Source organism: Purpureocillium lilacinum (genome assembly GCF_023168085.1).
Source record: "Purpureocillium lilacinum CBS 284.36 DNA, scaffold_2, whole genome shotgun sequence".
NCBI lineage: Eukaryota > Fungi > Ascomycota > Sordariomycetes > Hypocreales > Ophiocordycipitaceae > Purpureocillium > Purpureocillium lilacinum.
This window is the reverse complement of record NW_027072112.1, coordinates 4854041-4872004: the sequence shown is the minus strand read 5'-3', so window position 1 is coordinate 4872004 and position 17964 is coordinate 4854041. Positions and strand designations below refer to the sequence as shown.

Below are 17964 nucleotides of genomic sequence, written 5' to 3'. Positions count from 1 at the left end.
GAGCACTCGTTCTTCATTAATACGTGCACGCTGGGACCAGGCCCCAGGGTTCGACGAGGTCACTCCCAAGTCTCACCGAAGCAGGGCGAAAGCTCGCCAGGGTCCAAGGAGGGCTTGCTCTCCAGTCTCCACTAAGACACCAGACATCAATGATCGAGTGACGTCAGTGATAATAGTAGCCTCTAATAAGCACATTGCATGACATGGGAGACACGTCGGGAAGAACTCCAACCCCAATGACCGTGTGTGCAAACGTTGGAGACTCAGCATCAACGAACCAAGTCTGTTGCAGGGAGCAAGACCCTTGATTCCACTGCAAAAGGTTCCTGCCTACGTAGTCTAGCCCACCGCGGCCGGCCACTTCCCTGTCAGATCAAGCCCGGCAGGCGGCCAAGTGGCGCTGTAATAATAAGCCGCCAAGGCGATCTCATCGACTGTAGTCAACACGCATCATTAGATAGCTCTGATGCATGCATGTAAGCTGCAGCACCAAGCGCGCCGCCGACCAAAGGTAGCCCTCAACCCCTCTTCATCGATGGAGACGGGCTCCTGCTTTTCTCTGGCATAAGGCTGCGGACACGTGCGAACTAAAGCTCAAGCCAGAATGAAGTTCAACTTTGCAATAATGCCAATTCTTTGAGCTGTCATGGCCCAGGTCTAAATCGCCAGTCTCATATCTAGTCTATACGACATAATCTCATCAGTTTGTCGTGTCCCACTCAATCTTCTATGCGATCTATACGCATTGCAATGCTGTCTAGTAAGAAGAAACAAAAACAAAAGTGGCCAACATTGAAGGGGCGACTTCCAACGCTGGCTTAGGCTTGATCGTAAAATTCTGCGGCAGCTCGATTCGGGATGCCGTTTCGCATCATCGCTATCGGGCTGCCAGGACTGTGGCAGTGCTTCCCCGGGCCTCCATGTCGTCCGCGTCGCGGCGAATGCCTGCGGCGTTGGCTTGGGCATCGTCGAGGTCCTTCTCGCCCTTCTCGCCCATGCCGCCCTCGAGCAGCTCGCCGCCCTCCATGACGGTTCGGAGCTGCAGGTCGGCGTCCTTGGAGTAGACGCGGAATCCGACAATGCACACCGCATTCCACGGGTCTGGCATTCTCTCCTCCTCGGTGTCGTACTCGTCTCGAGGCGGAGGAATCCCCACTGGCTGCGTGCGAGGCTTGCGGATGAAGTCGTCACTGCTGTATAGCTCCTCCCAGTCCTCGACCGGAGAGTCAGACGAGTTTCCGTCAGAGTCGTCTTTGACTTCGCGCTTCACCGGCTCAGGCTTGGCCTTGTCGGACTCTGTCCGCGCCGGCGGCGGCGGACCGCTGATTGGTGGCACGTCTTGCTTCTTGTCGGACGAAACGACGACGACGGAGCCCTCGCTCTTTGGAGTCTCCACAGGCGAGCCGCTTGAGTCCGAGGCGGCAGCGCTGTCGTCCTTGGTCTCATTGGCGTCTGTTGGCCCCCTCTTGGCGGGATCTGCTTCTGCCAAGCTGAGACGTTCCGCGGCCTGACGGATCTCCTCTGCCTTCTTGCTGACCTCGTCTTCGCGTTCCCTCTGCCTCTTCCTCTCTTCCCGGGCATCTTGCGCTCGCTGCTTCTTCTCGCCGTTCTTCTTGGCTTGCTGCTTGTTGACGTTGCGCTGGAGGCGGCGCTTCTCCCATGCATGGCGTCGCTCCTGCTGACGCAGGCCGGATGCCTTCTGCTGATCTCGCTTCTTCCGCAGGGCGGCGACCTTCTCCATGTGATCCCACGCCTTGCTATGCGCGAGGTCATACGCATATCCGACTTGTTCCAGCTTCGGATGCTCCACGCGCTCCTTCAGCTCCCGCTTGACGACTTGCTCGACCGAGGGCGCATCGCCGTCTCGCTCGCCCGTTACCTTGAGGTACACCACATAGTTGCCAGCTGGCATGTCCGGAAGCTCAACGGAGACGGAGCGCTTCATGAAGTAGTTGCCATGCGAACGAACGATGTAGTCTTCCGCCCCTAGCCTGTCTTGGTAGTGAAGGCGGAAATGCAGGCGAAAGGTGTATTGGCCCTGGAGCCCTTTCCAGTAGCGGTTGTCCAGTTGCGACATGACCAGGACGAGCGGGGAGTCCTTGGTCAGCGAGATGTGAAACTTTTCGTGGTACTCGGCCTTCCACGGAACGTCGACGCCAATCCACTTTTGGGAGGACCGCCAGTCGGGATCGCGAAACAGCCGTGTGCGGTCGAAGTGAGTGTACTTGGCAATGAGATCCTCGTACGAGATCCAGAAGACGGAGTCGCTGCCAAATGTGTGGCCGAGCTCGGCCTGAACATCGGTTGTCCACTCCTTGGATCCGTCGCTCCAGGCACCTTGCCAGAGCCCCTTGCGGACCTTGCCCCACGGGTTGCGCAGCTTGACAAGGCGCTGGCCTGACTTCAGCGTGCGGGCTTCCAACACGATGTAGGCATGTGCCTCACAAATGCCGTCACGCTGGCCGTACCCGTGCTCGAGAAGGCCAGTTGAGCAGCCAAAGAGAAACTCCTGGTTGACCTTGGACATTTCGTTGTCCCAGAATTCGTCGGTGTCGAGAATGTCGGATGAGAGAAGCTCGGTTGTAACGCCACCCGAGAGGTCTTCGAGCCCTTCGCCAATCCAGCCGCCGGACAGCGATCCATAGTCGCCATGAGCCTTAGCATAAGCCTTCTCAAGCAGAGGCACCCAGGTTTCGTTCTGGTCCTTGCATTGACCGAAGAAGAGGGCCTTGGATCCCGTCTGGTACGTCTTCCGATACACCGCCTCGACGTCTTCGCGGTCGATCTGCTGAAGCAAATCGCGCTGCAGGCTGGGGCAATCCCAGCAAGGAGACTTCAGATAGAGCTTGTCGTCGATGATAGAGTAGACCCACTCTCCGTCTCGATAAAAGACGAAGCCATAAATGCCAATCTCTGCGGAGCCTGCGTTAGGGCGCTTACAGATAAAAGCTTAGGTGCATAGGAAACTTACTTGTATCATAAGCAACACATGTCCGCTTGACGCCTTCCTCGACATTAGCCATGGCAGTCATGCCAGCCATGATCCAGCAGTCGCCAAGGCCACCCTGCTTGACGTCGGCGCCATTCAGATCTCTCATGAAGGTGGGCTTCTCGAAGATCTCGTGGACCCTCTTGACAGCCTTGGGAACAGAGTCGCTGGATCCCAACAGCGTGGACTTGGTGAGTTCAAACTTGCTGCTGCCGAGGCTGTTGAGGCAGTTGCCCTTCTGGTACTTGAGATCCCAATCCTGTTCCCAGGTCAGATTGTGCACACCACGGGGGTCGTTTCCGCACTCACCAAATCCCAGCCGGGGTCGCGATATCTCATGTTGACCCGCTTGCATTCCCTGACGATTTTCTGAACCTTCCGGCGACATTCCTCGGCTGCTCGCTCATAACCCTCGCTCAGGAGCTCGTTGGGCCTGTTGGCGCTTGCTGGATTTGGGGTGACGGGGTCGAAGGGCAGCACGGAAAGTGCCTTGTGGAATTTGCGGTTGGAGAATCTTTTCCAGATTCGGTTGATGGACTGTTGCGGCGGAACGCGGCGCTTCCGCTTCTTCTTCTGGTCCTGGCTGTTGCCATTGTTGGCGGGCTGGACCCGCGGCCGGCGGGGGTCCTCCGACTCCTCGGACGAGCTGTAGCCGTGCATTCTATATGCTCCTGTGCCAAATGCTCATAGATACATAAGATATCGGCGCTTTGTATAAGGCTGTTGACCGTGATAACACCTGCGATGAGGTATGGTATGTCGTGATCGTGTTTGAGCAGTTTCCCACAAAGGCTGCGCTTTCTTAGGCTGGTGAGGGTATGGGAAATTCGGGAAAATGGGAAAGGGAAAAGAGAAGACGAGGAAGATGGGTTTTGAAGGCCGGGGTTCGCCAGGGGAGTGACTCTGAGTCGACAAAGGGATTGAACCGACGTCGGCCCCTGACTAGGGTCCACCCCGAGCGACCCTCCAATTCAAGGCACCTCACCGACAGATAAGAGGAATCTGGGGATTTGCATGCTCACCGGGTACGCCAAGGCCGCATGATTGGCCGGGGCAGGTGAGGCTGCGACGGATCTGCCGGCCTCGGAGGCGGGTTGTTTTGCGGGCCCTCGGTGTTGAGTGGCAACCAGGTCTGGTGGAACCACCCCCCGGGACGCCCCTGGCCACGGCTACCAAGAAACGTCTCCTGTCATTTGGGTTTCTACTGACACGGTCGGGCGACTGCGGCCAGTCGAACAGCCAGGCTTGGGCTCGGGTGGCATGCGTCTCTGGCTGACTCGTCGCATGTCCATGTCGTGCGACGAACCACCGGGCGACGAGCCCCTCGGACTGCCTTGCCGCCCATCTCGAAGGTCCTACTAGTACGAACGTAGAGCGGTTGGGCGGTTGGGCGCGTCCATAGCCCGGTGAGGCTCCTGATATCCCGTGCTTGGGACCCCTTGCGAATCTCCTTGATGTGGAGACGGACCGTGAGGCCTGGAGGGCGGCGGTGAGGATCCTGGCGATTTTCTTCTTCCTCGACAAGGTCTGAGCCACTGTGTCTCCACGGCCAGCAGAGCCCCTCCGAAAAGCGGAAAGGCTTGAGACGAGTTTTAGCCAGGTACAGTACTGATGCCCCTGTACTGTACTGCGTACGAAGGGGGGGACGAGCAGGAGGCCAAGACTGGCAGACTGGGCGTCGTCCTGGAGGGTGTGGCCGTCATCTGAGTCGCGATGTCCGGGTTCGATGTGGGTCTCCATGTGGATTTTAGGGGTCCAAACGGGGTCCGATTTGGCGTCCGCATTGACGATGACAGTGCGGGGAGGCGAGGCGAGCGCCCACTTTGATGGAGTCGATGTGGTGATGGGCGGTAGGATTCCAGCCTGTTTGCATGTGTTGCGACCAGCGGAGACACCGTGTGTCCATCAACACAGCCGCCAGGGGTACGATATGGGACAATGTACGTACCCATCTGCCGGTGTGCAGTCTGCCGCGACGTTCCAGTTTGAGACTCTGAAGCCATTCGCGAGCTGACGGTCTGACGGCCGCGGAGGTGCACACTCCGTACAGGAAGCCCGGTCGTTCCTTGCCCGTTCCAGAAGCGTGCGCATTCAGCACTGACTCTGATCCCGGCTGCGATAACTGCACATGCTGACCGCAGCATGGACCATTGCCAATTGCGGGAGCCGAGTTGTCGAGCCGCAGCATGGAACCCCCGACCCGCCCGGGACGGCGGATGGCGGATGGTGGACACTGGATGGTGGGCCGCAAGAATTTCTGGCCGCCCCCCTTCACGAGTCACGGGCTGCGAGAGCGGCAACGCGGTAGCACCCCAATGTTGCACGTGACTTCCACTGGGCCATTTGTAATCTTCTGGAACGACCGATAATAAGTTAGTAGCGTGCTTGGTTTGCTATTGAGTTCGCCGCTCAAGAGATGTTCGCCGTCGCCGGGCCTGGGCGGCGGTGCCAGACTCGACCCTCAATCGAGACGGGCGCGACGGGCCTCGGACGCCCTGGACCGGCGTGGCGCTCGTTGCAAGACCAGGGGGGCCATTGCAGCGTTGGGGTCCGAGGGCACAGGCCGCAGTTGGATGGGTGGATGGACCCTGATCGGCGTTGATTGGGACGGCAGCTGCATGTGTCTGCACTTTCCAGACACGACCATCGTTTGCGTGATTGCGCGACAACATGGCGATGGGAGTCTCCTCCGAGGGGTTGTCAACGGACCCTAGATGTGTGCCTCTGTCAGCAAAGGGCCCTCGGGGCTCGACCGGCAACGCTGAGTCCAGAGTCCTGGCATCCCCCGACAGGTCGGGACATCCGCGATAGGCTGGTGGTGCGGTGATGAACTGCACATCCTCGTGCATGGGCAGGTCGGGCCAACAGTGCCACCCCGTGTCGAGCTAATGCCGGGAGCCTGCGCCTGCTTGGCATATTCGTACTCGTACATAATACATACGGGCGAAACGCGCGGGCAGCGGGCTCTTGTTGCGCTTGAACAAGAGTCTGACCAGGAGAATGCGAGCGAGATGCAAGGATGGTGCGGGTTGGCAGGGTCCAGGTATGGACTTGATTAGTTCGCCGGGGTGCCTTTCAAGGATGGTTGTCTCGGCCTTGCGTCCCGCCATCTTGACCGCCACGAGGCAGGAGCCGTGCCGAGCGCCTTCTTGCCCTGGCAAACATGGGGAGGTTCACCGAGAACCACATTCGGGAGGGCAAAGTGCAAAACCTCTCGGCTACCACTTTCCATCCCAAGTTGCGTGTTGCCTGACCGGCTCGCCCTTCGGCAGCGCCTACCATTTGCGAACGGCCCCCCCATCCAGAAGACTCGGCTGTCTACGTGCCTCAATTCGCATTCTTTGACTTCACATCTTGTCCGGCGACGTTGTGGGCGACAAGTCACGACTACAATCGCGACCCTCGTTTCCTCATCTCTCCCATTGCACTTGCATACAATATCCGATCAAGGCTTAACAACTCCACACATCCTCCACATCTGTTGAACGATCGCTAGCCAACAATGGCATGCCAAGGCGGGCAGACAAAGGTGACGCAGAGACCTCAGAGCCCTGTGTAGGAACCACGCTTGTCCATCGGCGTGGCCCATCCTAGCCCCGTCATCGGCAAGGACGCCTCTCCCACGCCGTCTACCGCGTTGGTCGACGAACCTGAAGAACCTAGAGGCCGCTCGCGTACCCGCATACTCAGGTCAACCCCCAGCGAGGAGCATTTGCGCTCGCAATATTCTTACGAGCTCCCAATTGCAGCGGACCAACACCGTCGCAAACGGACTGTCGGTCGTATTGACCCGCCAGCGGCTATCGTGGAGCTTCAGAAACGGTTGGAAAGCAAGGCCTCGTCAATCGACGGCATAATCGCGGCAGCTTCTTCGGCTAATATCTTCCCTTCCGAGGCAGAGCCTAAACAGCCTCTCTGCGAGAGCCCAAGTTCACCCCGGAGGGTAAGATTCGCTGTCGATACCAAAGACACTCAATGTCATAAAGATGGCGTAAGTTGGAATCGACAGGCTCACGTCATGAGATGCTGACATTACACCAGACAACCACGATTGAACCCGAGGTCATAGTTCCTGGACATAGTCAAGAAAAGTCCGGGACAGAGCACCTCGAGGAGAACATGGAACTCTTTGACGCAGATGAATCAACGTCCGAATTGTCGTCGCTTCCCGACAGCCCATATAGCCCAGGCAGGTCCGGGACGGAGCACTTCAAGGAGGCTAAGCACCCTTTTGAGTGGCCCTCCGACACGTCGTCATCACCCTCACCAAGTGAGTCCTCAGAGGAGCAATTCACCTGGAACCGTTCATGGAAAATGCAGACGTTGCATGAGCCGGGTACTTGGCTGTGTGGACACTGCGAGCGATATCTGAACCGGGACGACGATAAATTGGCAGTCCAGCAGTTCGAGCTGTCCTTGGTCTACCCCTTCGTGAGGAAGATCGGCTGCCCAATCCGCCAGAGGATCTGCCAGCAATGCAGGCAGCACAGCTTCTGCCATTTGTTCGAGCACAGCAGGGAACTAAAGGGTGTGTTAGCCGAAGAGGCTTGATAGAGAGGCTATTTGCGGTCTTGACTAAGATGGGGTACCGTAGCAGCGAACATTGAACCGAGCGATGTGTTGTATTGCAGCTTCTTCTATCAAGCGCTAGATTGTCCAACTACATGTACCTGCATTGATGCACCCTTTGGTGATGGCGGTGCATGATCTTCAGACTCGGGCGCGGGGCTTTCCCTGTCCATGTCGTCGGCAATGAGGGCCTGATGTTGCCCACGTTTCGCATCCATGCGCCTGCGCCACGGTTTGTACAAGAGGATCGATCCTAGGCCGACCACCACAAAGACGCCGCATATGCTACCTCCGATGATGTCGAAATGGTCACCCACATCAGAAACACCATCCCAGAATCGGCCTTCGGGCTCGGCGACGTTCTGCACCAGGGACAGGACCTGGATGATGCCGATAAAGGCAGAGACGAAGACGGTGATGCCTGTGAGTACAATGGAGTAGTAGAGAATGGCGACCACGTCTCGCCTGAAGGCTTTGGACGTGTAGAGGGCCATCATGAGGGCGCCGTCGGTCGTGTCAAGCAGGCACATGCCGGCTGCGAGGTCATGGTCAGCGCACGGAACTGATGGTTATCCCGACTTGATGCATCCACTTACACGTGAAGAGAATGGGAAAGATGAGGATGAGCCATATGCTCGTCCCCTTGATGGCCTGAATGCTTGCGATGCCGAGAATAGCAACCTCGGAGCTCGTGTCGAAGCCAAGGCCAAAGACGACGCCGAGCGGATACATCTTCCAAGGGCGATCGATGGCCTTGAAGAGAAACTTGAAGGTGCGCGCAAGAAAGCCCGCGCCCTCGAGGTCAAACTGTCCGTTACCCGCATTCGCCGCGTTCTCGTCCTCGCTGTCCTCGCCCATGCGCCGCTGCGACGCCAGCACCTCGCGCAGGCGCTTGACCAGCTTGTAGAGGACCCATCCGTTACCAAGGCACAGTATGATGAGGAACGTGGCGCTGACGGCAGTGCCGATGATGTTGCCCACGCGGGTGAAGCCGTCGAAGCGGTCGCGCAGGGCGCCGCTGGTGGCGGCGACGACGATGCAGGTGACGATGACGATGGTGCTGTGCCCGAGGGAGAAGAAGGTGCCGACGGTGGCGGGGCGCTGGCCCGAGGCGATGAGCCGCCGCGTCATGAGGTCGATGGCGGAGATGTGGTCCGCGTCGAGGGCGTGCCGCAGGCCGAGCGTGTAGGACAGCGCGGCGGGGGAGATGAGCGCCGGGTGGAAGTGCAGCACCACGGCGATGGCGGCCCAGACGATGGCGTTGACGACGACGAGCGAGGTGATGGCCACGAGGCTGTTGGTGGGCAGGGGCCGTAGGAAGCCCGGCTTGGGCGGCAGCGTGAGGCGGCGACCCATGATGTGATGGCTGGCTGGCGGTCGCCGCGTGTGAGAGAGACGTGAAGTTGGAACGACCCCGCGAGAAGAACGAAACTGAGGCGGGGTGAAGTGAGGCGTGGTGTTGTGAGCTCAGACTATCGTGACGAAGTTGGTGAGCTCAGCTTGTGAGTTGAAGCGCCACGCTACCGGGCACAGCTCCGCGAATATGGATTAATGAGGCGACATCAAGAATAAATAAAAACAGAGCTAGAGAAGAAGAAAAAAGATTCTCCCACGGCCCCGCGCGCGCCGGTCGCGGCAGGCCAACTTTTGCGCGAAGCAGATCGCCGTGGTGGTGGTTGTCACTCCGGGTCTCCTCGCCCAGTGCTACCCCACATCTCGGCCGTCGTCGAGATAAGAGACACACAGTAACCGGCTTCAGGTAATAATGTGGTTTGGGGGAGGAGCAAGCCAACCGGTGTGTGGATTTGGTGCCGGACGTGGTCTGGTGGCTTATCAGCGGCGGCCGGGCGGGCGCACTAGGGCGCTGTCGGGGCGTGCCGATGGGATGGGCAATTGGCCGCCGGCCGGGGCCAGGCAATGGCCGCCCGAAGATGCTGGATGGAGCATTGGAGACTGCTTTCGGGGATCAGCAGCGGGGGATGAGGGAGGGAGGGGGAGCTGGCGAGACGGGACTTTGGGTGGCGGTGGTACGGGACAAAGAGCTGAGCAGCCTTCGCGTAATCAGATAAAGTTGAGCTCTTCTTTTTGTCCTCTTCTTTTGGTGAAGAGTTTCTTGACTAGAACATATTCATCTACTGTCGTTTTGTGTTGTGGTTGTGTTGGTCTCGACTCTTCGGAGCTCCCCACCATACCGAACTTGGCCTCCCCTCAACTCCACTGCCCTCTGATGCTAATATTCGCCGGCCGTTTTTTCGCCGAGGCATTCTCACTCTCAGACGCCAAAACCGACAATCGCAACCCGCATGTTCTCTCTCTTCTCGGTGCCGACGGTTTCCGCGCGGAATGTCTGACCTCGTGCCGTCCCGTATTGTAGTACCAGACTCCGTACCTATGCAGCGAGCGACACCCTCATGCAGGCGCCACGCCCGCGCCCATCCCGCTCTTCAGGACCGATGTCGCCAACCACTCACACATGGGCTCGTCCTCGACGTCCACCTCAAAGTCGAACCTCGTGACGTCCTCCCTGAACGGCCACAGGTACGTGCTCGTAACCCTATACCGCGCACGCGGGGCCGTACATTAGCGTGCAATGCCCATCGGGACCGTTCCCCCTATCCAGTCTCGGCGGGATGCGTATTCCCAAATTGGCTGCTGCTGCTCACCTGTGATGCTCGTCGCTCGCCTGGTACTCCTCCAGCGCCGCCCTGTCGCGGTGGAAGCTCAGCAGCGCGAAATGGTACCCCTTGCTGCGCTCGATGGGATCCGTGATGGACGGCCCGCCGACGATGAGCCGCTGGTTCAGCACGCATGGTAGATGGCGCAGCGTCTTGAGCTCGCGCACGAAGGCGGCCTTTTGCGACTCGGAGACGTCCGGGCGGAACTTGAAGAGCACTGTGGTGGGGTTGCCCATGTTGTTAGTCGACCCGGTTCAGTGTTCCGACCGTGGCGCAGCATGGAAGCATCCGTCTCCGACCTGCGAGAACATGACTGACCGATGTGAATTACTGTCATCTTGAACTGATTGAAAAGCAGCCGCTGCCGTGAAAGAAAGAATGCGTCTTGAGCCAGCCTGTCTTCTAGTTACCTGGCGTCTGCCAGGCGGTTTTGTAAGTTTTGCCCGCCGCCTCCAGTGACTCTAATCATTTCAGTGCTCCGCTCTAAGACGCGGGAATCGTCCGTGACGAGTCCACAGCGACGGAGAAAAGCCGCGCGGGCGGTTGTCTCTCCACCTCCAGCGGCTTCCACGCGGCCAGGACACCGTCCACTTGACAGCAAGATGGAAACACCCTTCGCATGGCCTGTACTGTAGACGCAGTATGCACATGTGCAAATAGCTGGCATCCAGGCATCATGGTTGTTACGAGGGCAAGCGTCGCACAGCACAGGCTGGGTTACCTGCCTGTTATACGCACATTACTGGCGAATCATTTTACACACGACGTCGGGCAAGAGCACATTTCTGTAAACTAGATGTTGATGCTTGTTTAGCTAGGTCTTGGGGTGGCACGCTCTCTTTGCGCACTCCATCATTCGTCGCCCTCTGGTGTGACTTGCGTCCACGGGTAGTATCGTGTGGCTCACCCGTTGCGCGACCACCCTTTGCGCTACGCAACCACCTCCTCCAGGGGCAATGTGGCCGTTCGGGCGCAATTTTCTACGTGAACGCGCCGACACGTCAATTCCACAACACGCGCCGCCGTGTCACACACCACTCAGCAGCAAAGCGAGGCCCATCCGTAACGCCAAATCCCGTCAGACCAAGGGCCTAAGATGACCATCACGGAAACCAACTATGCAAGCAGCCTCGACGAGGCCAAAGCTGTGGCCAATGAAATGACCAAGGTCCAGGGGTTTGCTCTACGGACACGCACGAGCAAACTGGATCCGACGGGAGCCGTCAGGTACCTCATCTTGTGCTGCGCAAAGGGAGGGCAGTTTCGTCAGAGCCCCAAAGTCCAAGGAACCCACGAGACCAAAAGGCGGTATGAGACGACGACACAAAAGACGGGCTGCAAGGTCACCGTCATCATCTGCTTCAAGCGGGCCCTGCAGGAGTGTCTAACGAGGATGCCCAATGGCACGGAACACAATCATGCCCTCTTGCCGGCGCAAGATCTGACCAAGTATCGCATGGAGGCCGTGTCGGCGCGTCTTGACGATATCGTGGTCTTGTATAATGCCGGCACCGCGCCGGCCGACATTGCTGCACAGATGCGTGCCACGGCTGGGTCCGACGATGATCTAGTCGGCATCACGGGCCAAGACGTAAGGAATGCCCTCGCTCGCCATAAAAGAGACGAAGAAGTGGCAGCAGCCATTGCTCGAGCACAAATCTATTACGGTATTCGGCAGTGAATATCCCGCCCATCTCTTACTCGCTTACGCCAGCGTCTCGAGCTTTCTCACCGACACCTTCTCCGCCTCTTCGTTCAGCGCGTCAATCTCGGCTTGCACGAGCGGGATGCCAGTTTTCTCCCTCTCCTGCTGGGTCAGCTGCTCAATCTCTCCGGGAAAATAGATCCGCTCGACGCCCGCCGCCTTTTCCGATCCCACGACCCTGTCGTACAGATACTGCATCCGCTCGCGGAACTCGTCGAGGTCCATGAACAAGTCCGGCTTGATAACGACGAGAAAATGGCCGACGTCTGCCGGCCGCGACGGGTCGTAGGGACCCGTGACGTGGCCCGCGAAAGCAGAGCCCGACAGGACCCCTGAGAAGACGTCCATCATGATGGACAATGCGGAACCCTTTGGCCCTCCCATGGGTAGCATCACACCACCCAGCGCTGCCTCCGGGTCTTCTGTCGGACGGCCTTCAGCATCAAGCGCCCAGCCAAGCGGTATCTTCTCGCCTCGACGCTTGGCCTTGTAGATCTTTCCGCGGGCCGCCACCGACGGCGCCATATCGAGAATGAAGTCTTTCATAGGTCCCTTGCCCGGAGCGCCGCAGGCAATGGGTGAAACGCCAATCAGCTTGCTCTTGCCACCATATGCGGGTAGCGCCGGGCTCGAGTTGGTAAAGACGAGACTCATCATGTCTGCATCAAGCGCCTGCTGGACGGCCCACGCGCTCATGCCGAAGTGGTTCGAGTGCTTGACGCTTGCGAGCCCGATGCCGTATGTGCGAGCCGCGGCGATTGCAGCCTCCATGCCGGCGTGAGCGGCGACGAAGCTGAATCCGTTGTGTCCGTCCACGTGCGCCACCACTGGAGTGACTTGCGTGACGGACGGGTTGGCGCCGGCGGCGAGGGCGCCCTGCCGGACGCGCTCCATGTAAGAGGGGATGCGGTTCATGCCGTGAGTGTCGACACCGCGAAGGTCGGCGGCGACGAGGCAGCGGGCGACAATGGACGCATTTTCCGCGGACACGCCGTTTCCTTGAAGAATATCTTGCACAAGCCGGCGTGCCTCAGAGGCAGCGACGTGGATGCGAGGCTGCTGGCCTTCCTCTGCCATGGCGGATTGGTGCGGTGGAAGTGAGCAAGTGCGACGAGGTGGTGTGAGCAGTGTTGCTATCGTCGCGAGCAGATGGCGTTTACGAATCAAAAATGTGAATAATCGCAAGTTGAAAGAGCTTCAATTCGTGACGGGCATGATGGAAGGCAGAGCGATGTTGCGAGTCGGGCGAGTAATATAGTAGAGGAGCAGCTATTGGCGTTGAGGCGTTTAGCTTCGACTCGGATGTGGGCGCCCACACGGTGCGGGGTTTCTCCGCCTCTTCGCTCCCGTCCGAACGGACTTTTCCCGCACTCCGTCGTCTTCCATCATCACACGCTTCACGGTGCATTCACCAACAGCCCGAACCGCATCTGCACCTCATTTTGGCAATGGCCGACTCTGGCGGACGCACGCAGACGCCGATGCATACACCGAACCGGCAGACGCAACACCGGCGACCTCGATTGAGGCTGGCTTGTCTCCGCTGCCAGCGGCGCAAGATACGTGTAGGTCTCGGACCCTTGCCCCGTCCAATGATGCATGACCTTGATTAATGATGGGTCTTCTGTAGTGTGATGGCCAGTTGCCCACATGCAAGAACTGCCAGAACGCGAGCGCAGCCTGCATCGACGGGCAAAGTGCGCGGCTCAAGGATCTGCCCAGGGCGTACATCGTCACTCTCAAGGAACGGATATCGTGGCTCGAGTCCATCGTCCAGGCAAGATGCCCCGATGTAGACTTATCTGATGGGCCTCGCTACCTTGAAGACGGCACTGAAGAGGGCAGCCCTGTCAACATGAGCACCGATACCCTCGAAGACACCCAGACAACACCTCTTAACTCCGGGGCATTGGATCAACAGCAGATTACAGCTACCGACCTCCCCCAAGAACACTTGCGGCAGACGGGACGAATGGCCAATGGAGCTGTAAACACCAATGCTCTTTCCCACGAAATTGGCCTGGTATCTCTGGGCACGAACCTTGACTCGCGCTATATCGGCCCCTCAAGCGGATATTTTCTCGCGCGCGTCATGCTCACCAGCAAATCCCGAGCTGCTTCACCCCCTACCCGCGATCCGAATTTCTCTATTAGACTCGTGGAAGCTGCCCACGGGTCCCTTGGTCTTCCGCGAAAAGAAATGACCGAGGAGTTATGCGACGCATTCTTCGAGCTCGTCCATCCGCAGTACCCGGTCTTGCATCGGCCGACATTCATCGCCACGCTGAACAAACTCTATGAGCAAGGAGACCAGGATCCCGTGTCATCTTTTCAGGTTTACATGGTCCTGGCCATCTCGTGTCGCCTCAAGTCGGGTCTCCCCGGAGAGTCGTACTGCATGTCGGCGCTGAAGTACTTTGATCGCCTCAACGTCGAAAACTCCCTTCAAGGCCTGCAGTGCCTGATCCTCCTGACGTTGTTTGCTATGCACAGTCCAAGCGTCCGGCTCAATGTGTGGTACCTCAACTACCAGTGCATCGCGGCCGTTCTAGATCTCGGACTCCAGCGGGACATCACCACCCGTTCTGGGATATCGCTGTTAGAGCAAGAGATGAGGACAAGGATATTCTGGGTGGTCTTCACTCTGGACAGGACCATTGCAACGATGATGGGACGCCCCATTGGTCTTCGGGACGAGGCGTGCGAATTGAGGGTAAGCATGCACCTCATGTCCCCATCATCAAACTCCTGACTCAGGGATCATAGCTGCCCGAAGGACTGGATGACGCATCTCTTATGTCGACTAGCAACGCACAGCATTCGACCTCAGATTCACCATATAACCCAATCGCTTATTCTGTCCACCTCTTCCGACTTGCTCGAATCAACTCAGAGATCAAGTACGTCGCCAACAGCATCGTTCGCCACGCCCCCGCGTACGCTTACCCTGCGGTCATCAACATTTACGAATGGCAAAGGGGTGTCCTTCAGCAGCTGGATCAATGGGCTAACGAGATCCCGGTGGGCGACGAGACCCAAGCCCTTCACATGAAGCTTATCTGCCGACAGCGCTATCACTCATTGCGGATGGTACTCCTGCGACCGAGTCCTGCTATCCCCAAGCCCACCAACGAGGCGTTGGAGCAGTGCTACCACAGCGCTCAGGAGTGCATTCGCACGTTCGACAAATTATACCGTAGTAATCTGCTGGTATACAGCTGGACGACATTCTATTCACTCGCGCTAAGCACATTGACTCTCTTCTACTGCATCAAGACGGTAGCAAAGATTGCACAGGACACGGACGTTCCGACCCTCATGTCCGACCTCAGTATCAGCTCAAGCATACTGAGTGCGACAGGTGAACATTGGTCGGGCGCCAAGCGTTGTCGCGATATTCTGGACGACCTGGGTCGATCGACAGTGCGACAACTGTTCGAGTCCAGCCGTCAGCCCGTGTCACCAGAGGCGCAACGTCGACGAACCAGGAGCACAGTCGTTGCAGACCAGAGGAACCCTTCGACGAGCTTGTTAAGCGACAACAATACGGTTACTCCGGCGTTGATGGATGTTCATCCAGAGACAGAGGGAGCATTTGAGGTACCGCTAAACCTCTTTGACGACTTTCTCAGTACGGTTTCATTTGCAGACTACCTGAGTGGGAACGAAGCAAACGTGGACGTGATGATGCAGAGTCTCTTTGATGACTTCGGCTCGGCTGAATCCAATTTTGGCTAACACGGCTTGATGAAAGAGGGATCAAAATGCGAGCAGCTATCATTTTGAGGGGCCTGCTGCCGTGAGAAAGTCAAAGTCGGCGCCATACTGTGCCTGGTTGACCGATCGCATATACAGCCCGCGGTAGCCCCTGGTTTTCTCCCTCGTAAGCCAGGGAGTCTCTGTCTTCAGCCTTGCTTGCCGCGCTTCTATCCTGCTTGTTATCTCTGCATCGGAAATTTCTACCTCCAACAATCGCTTCTCTGCATCGCAGACAACCATGTCACCGTCTCGGACGATACCGAGCACCGACGTTGGGTCAGCGCTCTCTGGAGAAATGTGCAAGGCGATGGTGCCGCCAGCGGTGCCGCTCATTCGACCGTCAGAAACCCTCAGCATGTCCAGAACCCCCTGCTCTGCTAGCTTCCGCGGGATCGGGATCAGCCCGGCCTCGGGCATGCCTGGGTTACCAACGGGACCTATGTTTTGCAGAACGAGGACACTGTCAGGGGTGACATCCAATGCTGGGTCGTCGATGCGTCGAGCAAGGTCTGCAGAGCCCGCAAAGACAACGGCGCGACCACGGTGACGAAGCAGCCGGCGGTCCTTGGAGGCGCTGGCTTTCATGACGGAGCCACCCGGTGCTAGGTTCCCTTTGAGGACGACAAGTGATGAGGCAGGGTACAGCGGCTCGGAGAAGGGCTGAATACAGCTGAGATGTTGAGGAACAGGAATTGGGCTTTGCAATGCGAGTTCCTCGCCAAGAGTCCTGCCGGTATAAGTCATTGCGCCGAGCTCAAGCAGCGGCTTCAGCTGGTGAAGAAGCGCAAGCATCCCCCCTGCGTTTGGTCAGCTGAATTGCTTTCGTCATCTCATCGACGAGAGTTTACTGTACCGGAATTGTGAAAGTCGGTCATGTAGTTCTCCCCACTCGGCTTCAGGTCTACCAGAAGCGGCGTCCGTCTGCCGATCTCATCGATGGTATCCAAGGTGATGGCCCCGGACACATCTGGGTGCCGACCTACGATGGCCATGAGGTGGACTGCTGCATTGGTTGAGCCGCCAATGGCCTGCAGCACGGTAATGGCGTTTAGGAACGACTCCTTGGTCAAGACCCTTTGCGGACGCCACGTGTCTATGTCGGCACACATGCGCACCGCGTTAAGGCCAGTCTCCTCAGCGACGCGCAGTCGCGCCGCCGATACCGCCGGTGCAGACGGGCCGGCAGCCAACGGGATGAGACCCAACGCCGCCACAACGCAGGCCATGGTACTGGCAGTGCCCATGACGCCGCAGGTGCCCACTGTGGGAGCCAGCTCATCGTTCACGGCCGAGATGTCTTCAATGTCAATGGTGCCGGCCCGGAAGCGCGCCCAGTTGCTGCGACAGTCCGTACATGCTCCAATGCGCTCGCCGCGGTGGGAGCCGGGCATCATGGGGCCGGTGAGGAGCGGGAGGAGGGGCTTGTTGGCGGAGAGGCCGCCCATGAGCTGCGCGGGGACCGTCTTGTCGCATCCTGTTCAGCGTTAACAGTCAATCGGCCGCTCTCAAGGTCGCATATATGAAAGCGCAACGCATGGATGAGGCACATATACCTCCTATCGCAACGACGACGTCGCACGGCTGGGCGCGAATCATCTCCTCGGTGTCCATGCTCATCAGGTTGCGCAGGAACATGCTCGTCGGCGAGGAGAAGGCCTCGTGCAGGCTGATGGTCGGAAACTCGACGGCCAGCCCGCCGGCGAGCTGCACGCCGCGCTTCGCGGCATCGATGAGCTGGGGCACGTTGGCGTGGCACGGGTTGAAGCCCGAGTGCGTGTTGATGATGCCGACGATGGGCCTCGCGAGCGCGTCATCGCTGTACCCGAGGGCCTTGATGAAGACCTTGCGCAGGAACAGGCTGAAGTGGGCGTCGCCGTACGACGTCAGGCCCTGGCGCAGGCCGACAGCAGAGGAGACGGGCTGCGAGAGGTCGTAATCGGGGTTGGCCACCGCCGCCACCGGCGGCGCGTCCGACTCTCTTGACTGTGCGGGCCGGCTCTCCATGATGCTACTTCGTATGCTGCCCAACTTTACAGGTTCATGCGCAGAGACGACGAGGTCTCGATTGATGCTTGAAAGTTGTACAACATCTACGCTTCTCACGCCGATCACGACATCGCTTATTATATGGTGTAGGTGATTGGGCACATACGGATGGAGCCCGTCGCGGCATTCGCTCCGATGGCAGCGCCGCGATCGCTGCGGGCAAACCCCGACAGAATGTGGGGCCGACACGGAGATGCTCCGTCGCGGCGGCTGTTGGGCAT

At 58.5% G+C, this 17964-nt stretch overlaps 7 protein-coding genes across 7 annotated transcripts; 2 read left to right on the top strand and 5 right to left on the bottom strand.

Annotated features, from left to right (window-relative positions):
- Nucleotides 1–877: 877 nt before the first annotated feature.
- PLICBS_003229 (uncharacterized protein) lies at nt 878–3649 on the bottom strand (the record flags this gene model as incomplete). Its single annotated transcript, XM_018322963.2, has 3 exons — nt 878–2913; nt 2972–3248; nt 3299–3649. 3 exons carry the CDS (start codon nt 3647–3649, stop codon nt 878–880), a joined length of 2664 nt encoding a protein of 887 aa, XP_018178193.2.
- A 3980-nt stretch (nt 3650–7629) lies between these two features.
- Nucleotides 7630–8914, bottom strand: PLICBS_003228 (uncharacterized protein; the record flags this gene model as incomplete). The annotated part of the gene is made up of 2 exons (XM_018322961.2): nt 7630–8093; nt 8155–8914. 2 exons carry the CDS (start codon nt 8912–8914, stop codon nt 7630–7632), a joined length of 1224 nt encoding a protein of 407 aa, XP_018178191.2.
- A 1053-nt stretch (nt 8915–9967) lies between these two features.
- PLICBS_003227 (uncharacterized protein) lies at nt 9968–10469 on the bottom strand (the record flags this gene model as incomplete). Its single annotated transcript, XM_018322960.2, has 2 exons — nt 9968–10112; nt 10222–10469. The coding sequence occupies 2 exons, from the start codon at nt 10467–10469 to the stop codon at nt 9968–9970; spliced, it is 393 nt and encodes a 130-aa protein (XP_018178190.2).
- Nucleotides 10470–11329: 860 nt separating this feature from the next.
- Nucleotides 11330–11914, top strand: PLICBS_003226 (uncharacterized protein; the record flags this gene model as incomplete). Its single annotated transcript, XM_065600185.1, has 1 exon — nt 11330–11914. One exon carries the CDS (start codon nt 11330–11332, stop codon nt 11912–11914), a length of 585 nt encoding a protein of 194 aa, XP_065456257.1.
- Nucleotides 11915–11938: 24 nt separating this feature from the next.
- PLICBS_003225 (uncharacterized protein) lies at nt 11939–13015 on the bottom strand (the record flags this gene model as incomplete). The annotated part of the gene is made up of 1 exon (XM_018322959.2): nt 11939–13015. The coding sequence occupies one exon, from the start codon at nt 13013–13015 to the stop codon at nt 11939–11941; it is 1077 nt and encodes a 358-aa protein (XP_018178189.2).
- Nucleotides 13016–13793: 778 nt separating this feature from the next.
- PLICBS_003224 (uncharacterized protein) lies at nt 13794–15676 on the top strand (the record flags this gene model as incomplete). The annotated part of the gene is made up of 2 exons (XM_018322958.2): nt 13794–14651; nt 14705–15676. The coding sequence occupies 2 exons, from the start codon at nt 13794–13796 to the stop codon at nt 15674–15676; spliced, it is 1830 nt and encodes a 609-aa protein (XP_018178188.2).
- Nucleotides 15677–15715: 39 nt separating this feature from the next.
- On the bottom strand, nt 15716–17701 carry PLICBS_003223 (uncharacterized protein; the record flags this gene model as incomplete). The annotated part of the gene is made up of 3 exons (XM_018322957.2): nt 15716–16494; nt 16551–17171; nt 17251–17701. The coding sequence occupies 3 exons, from the start codon at nt 17699–17701 to the stop codon at nt 15716–15718; spliced, it is 1851 nt and encodes a 616-aa protein (XP_018178187.2).
- Between the last annotated feature and the right edge of the window lie 263 nt (nt 17702–17964).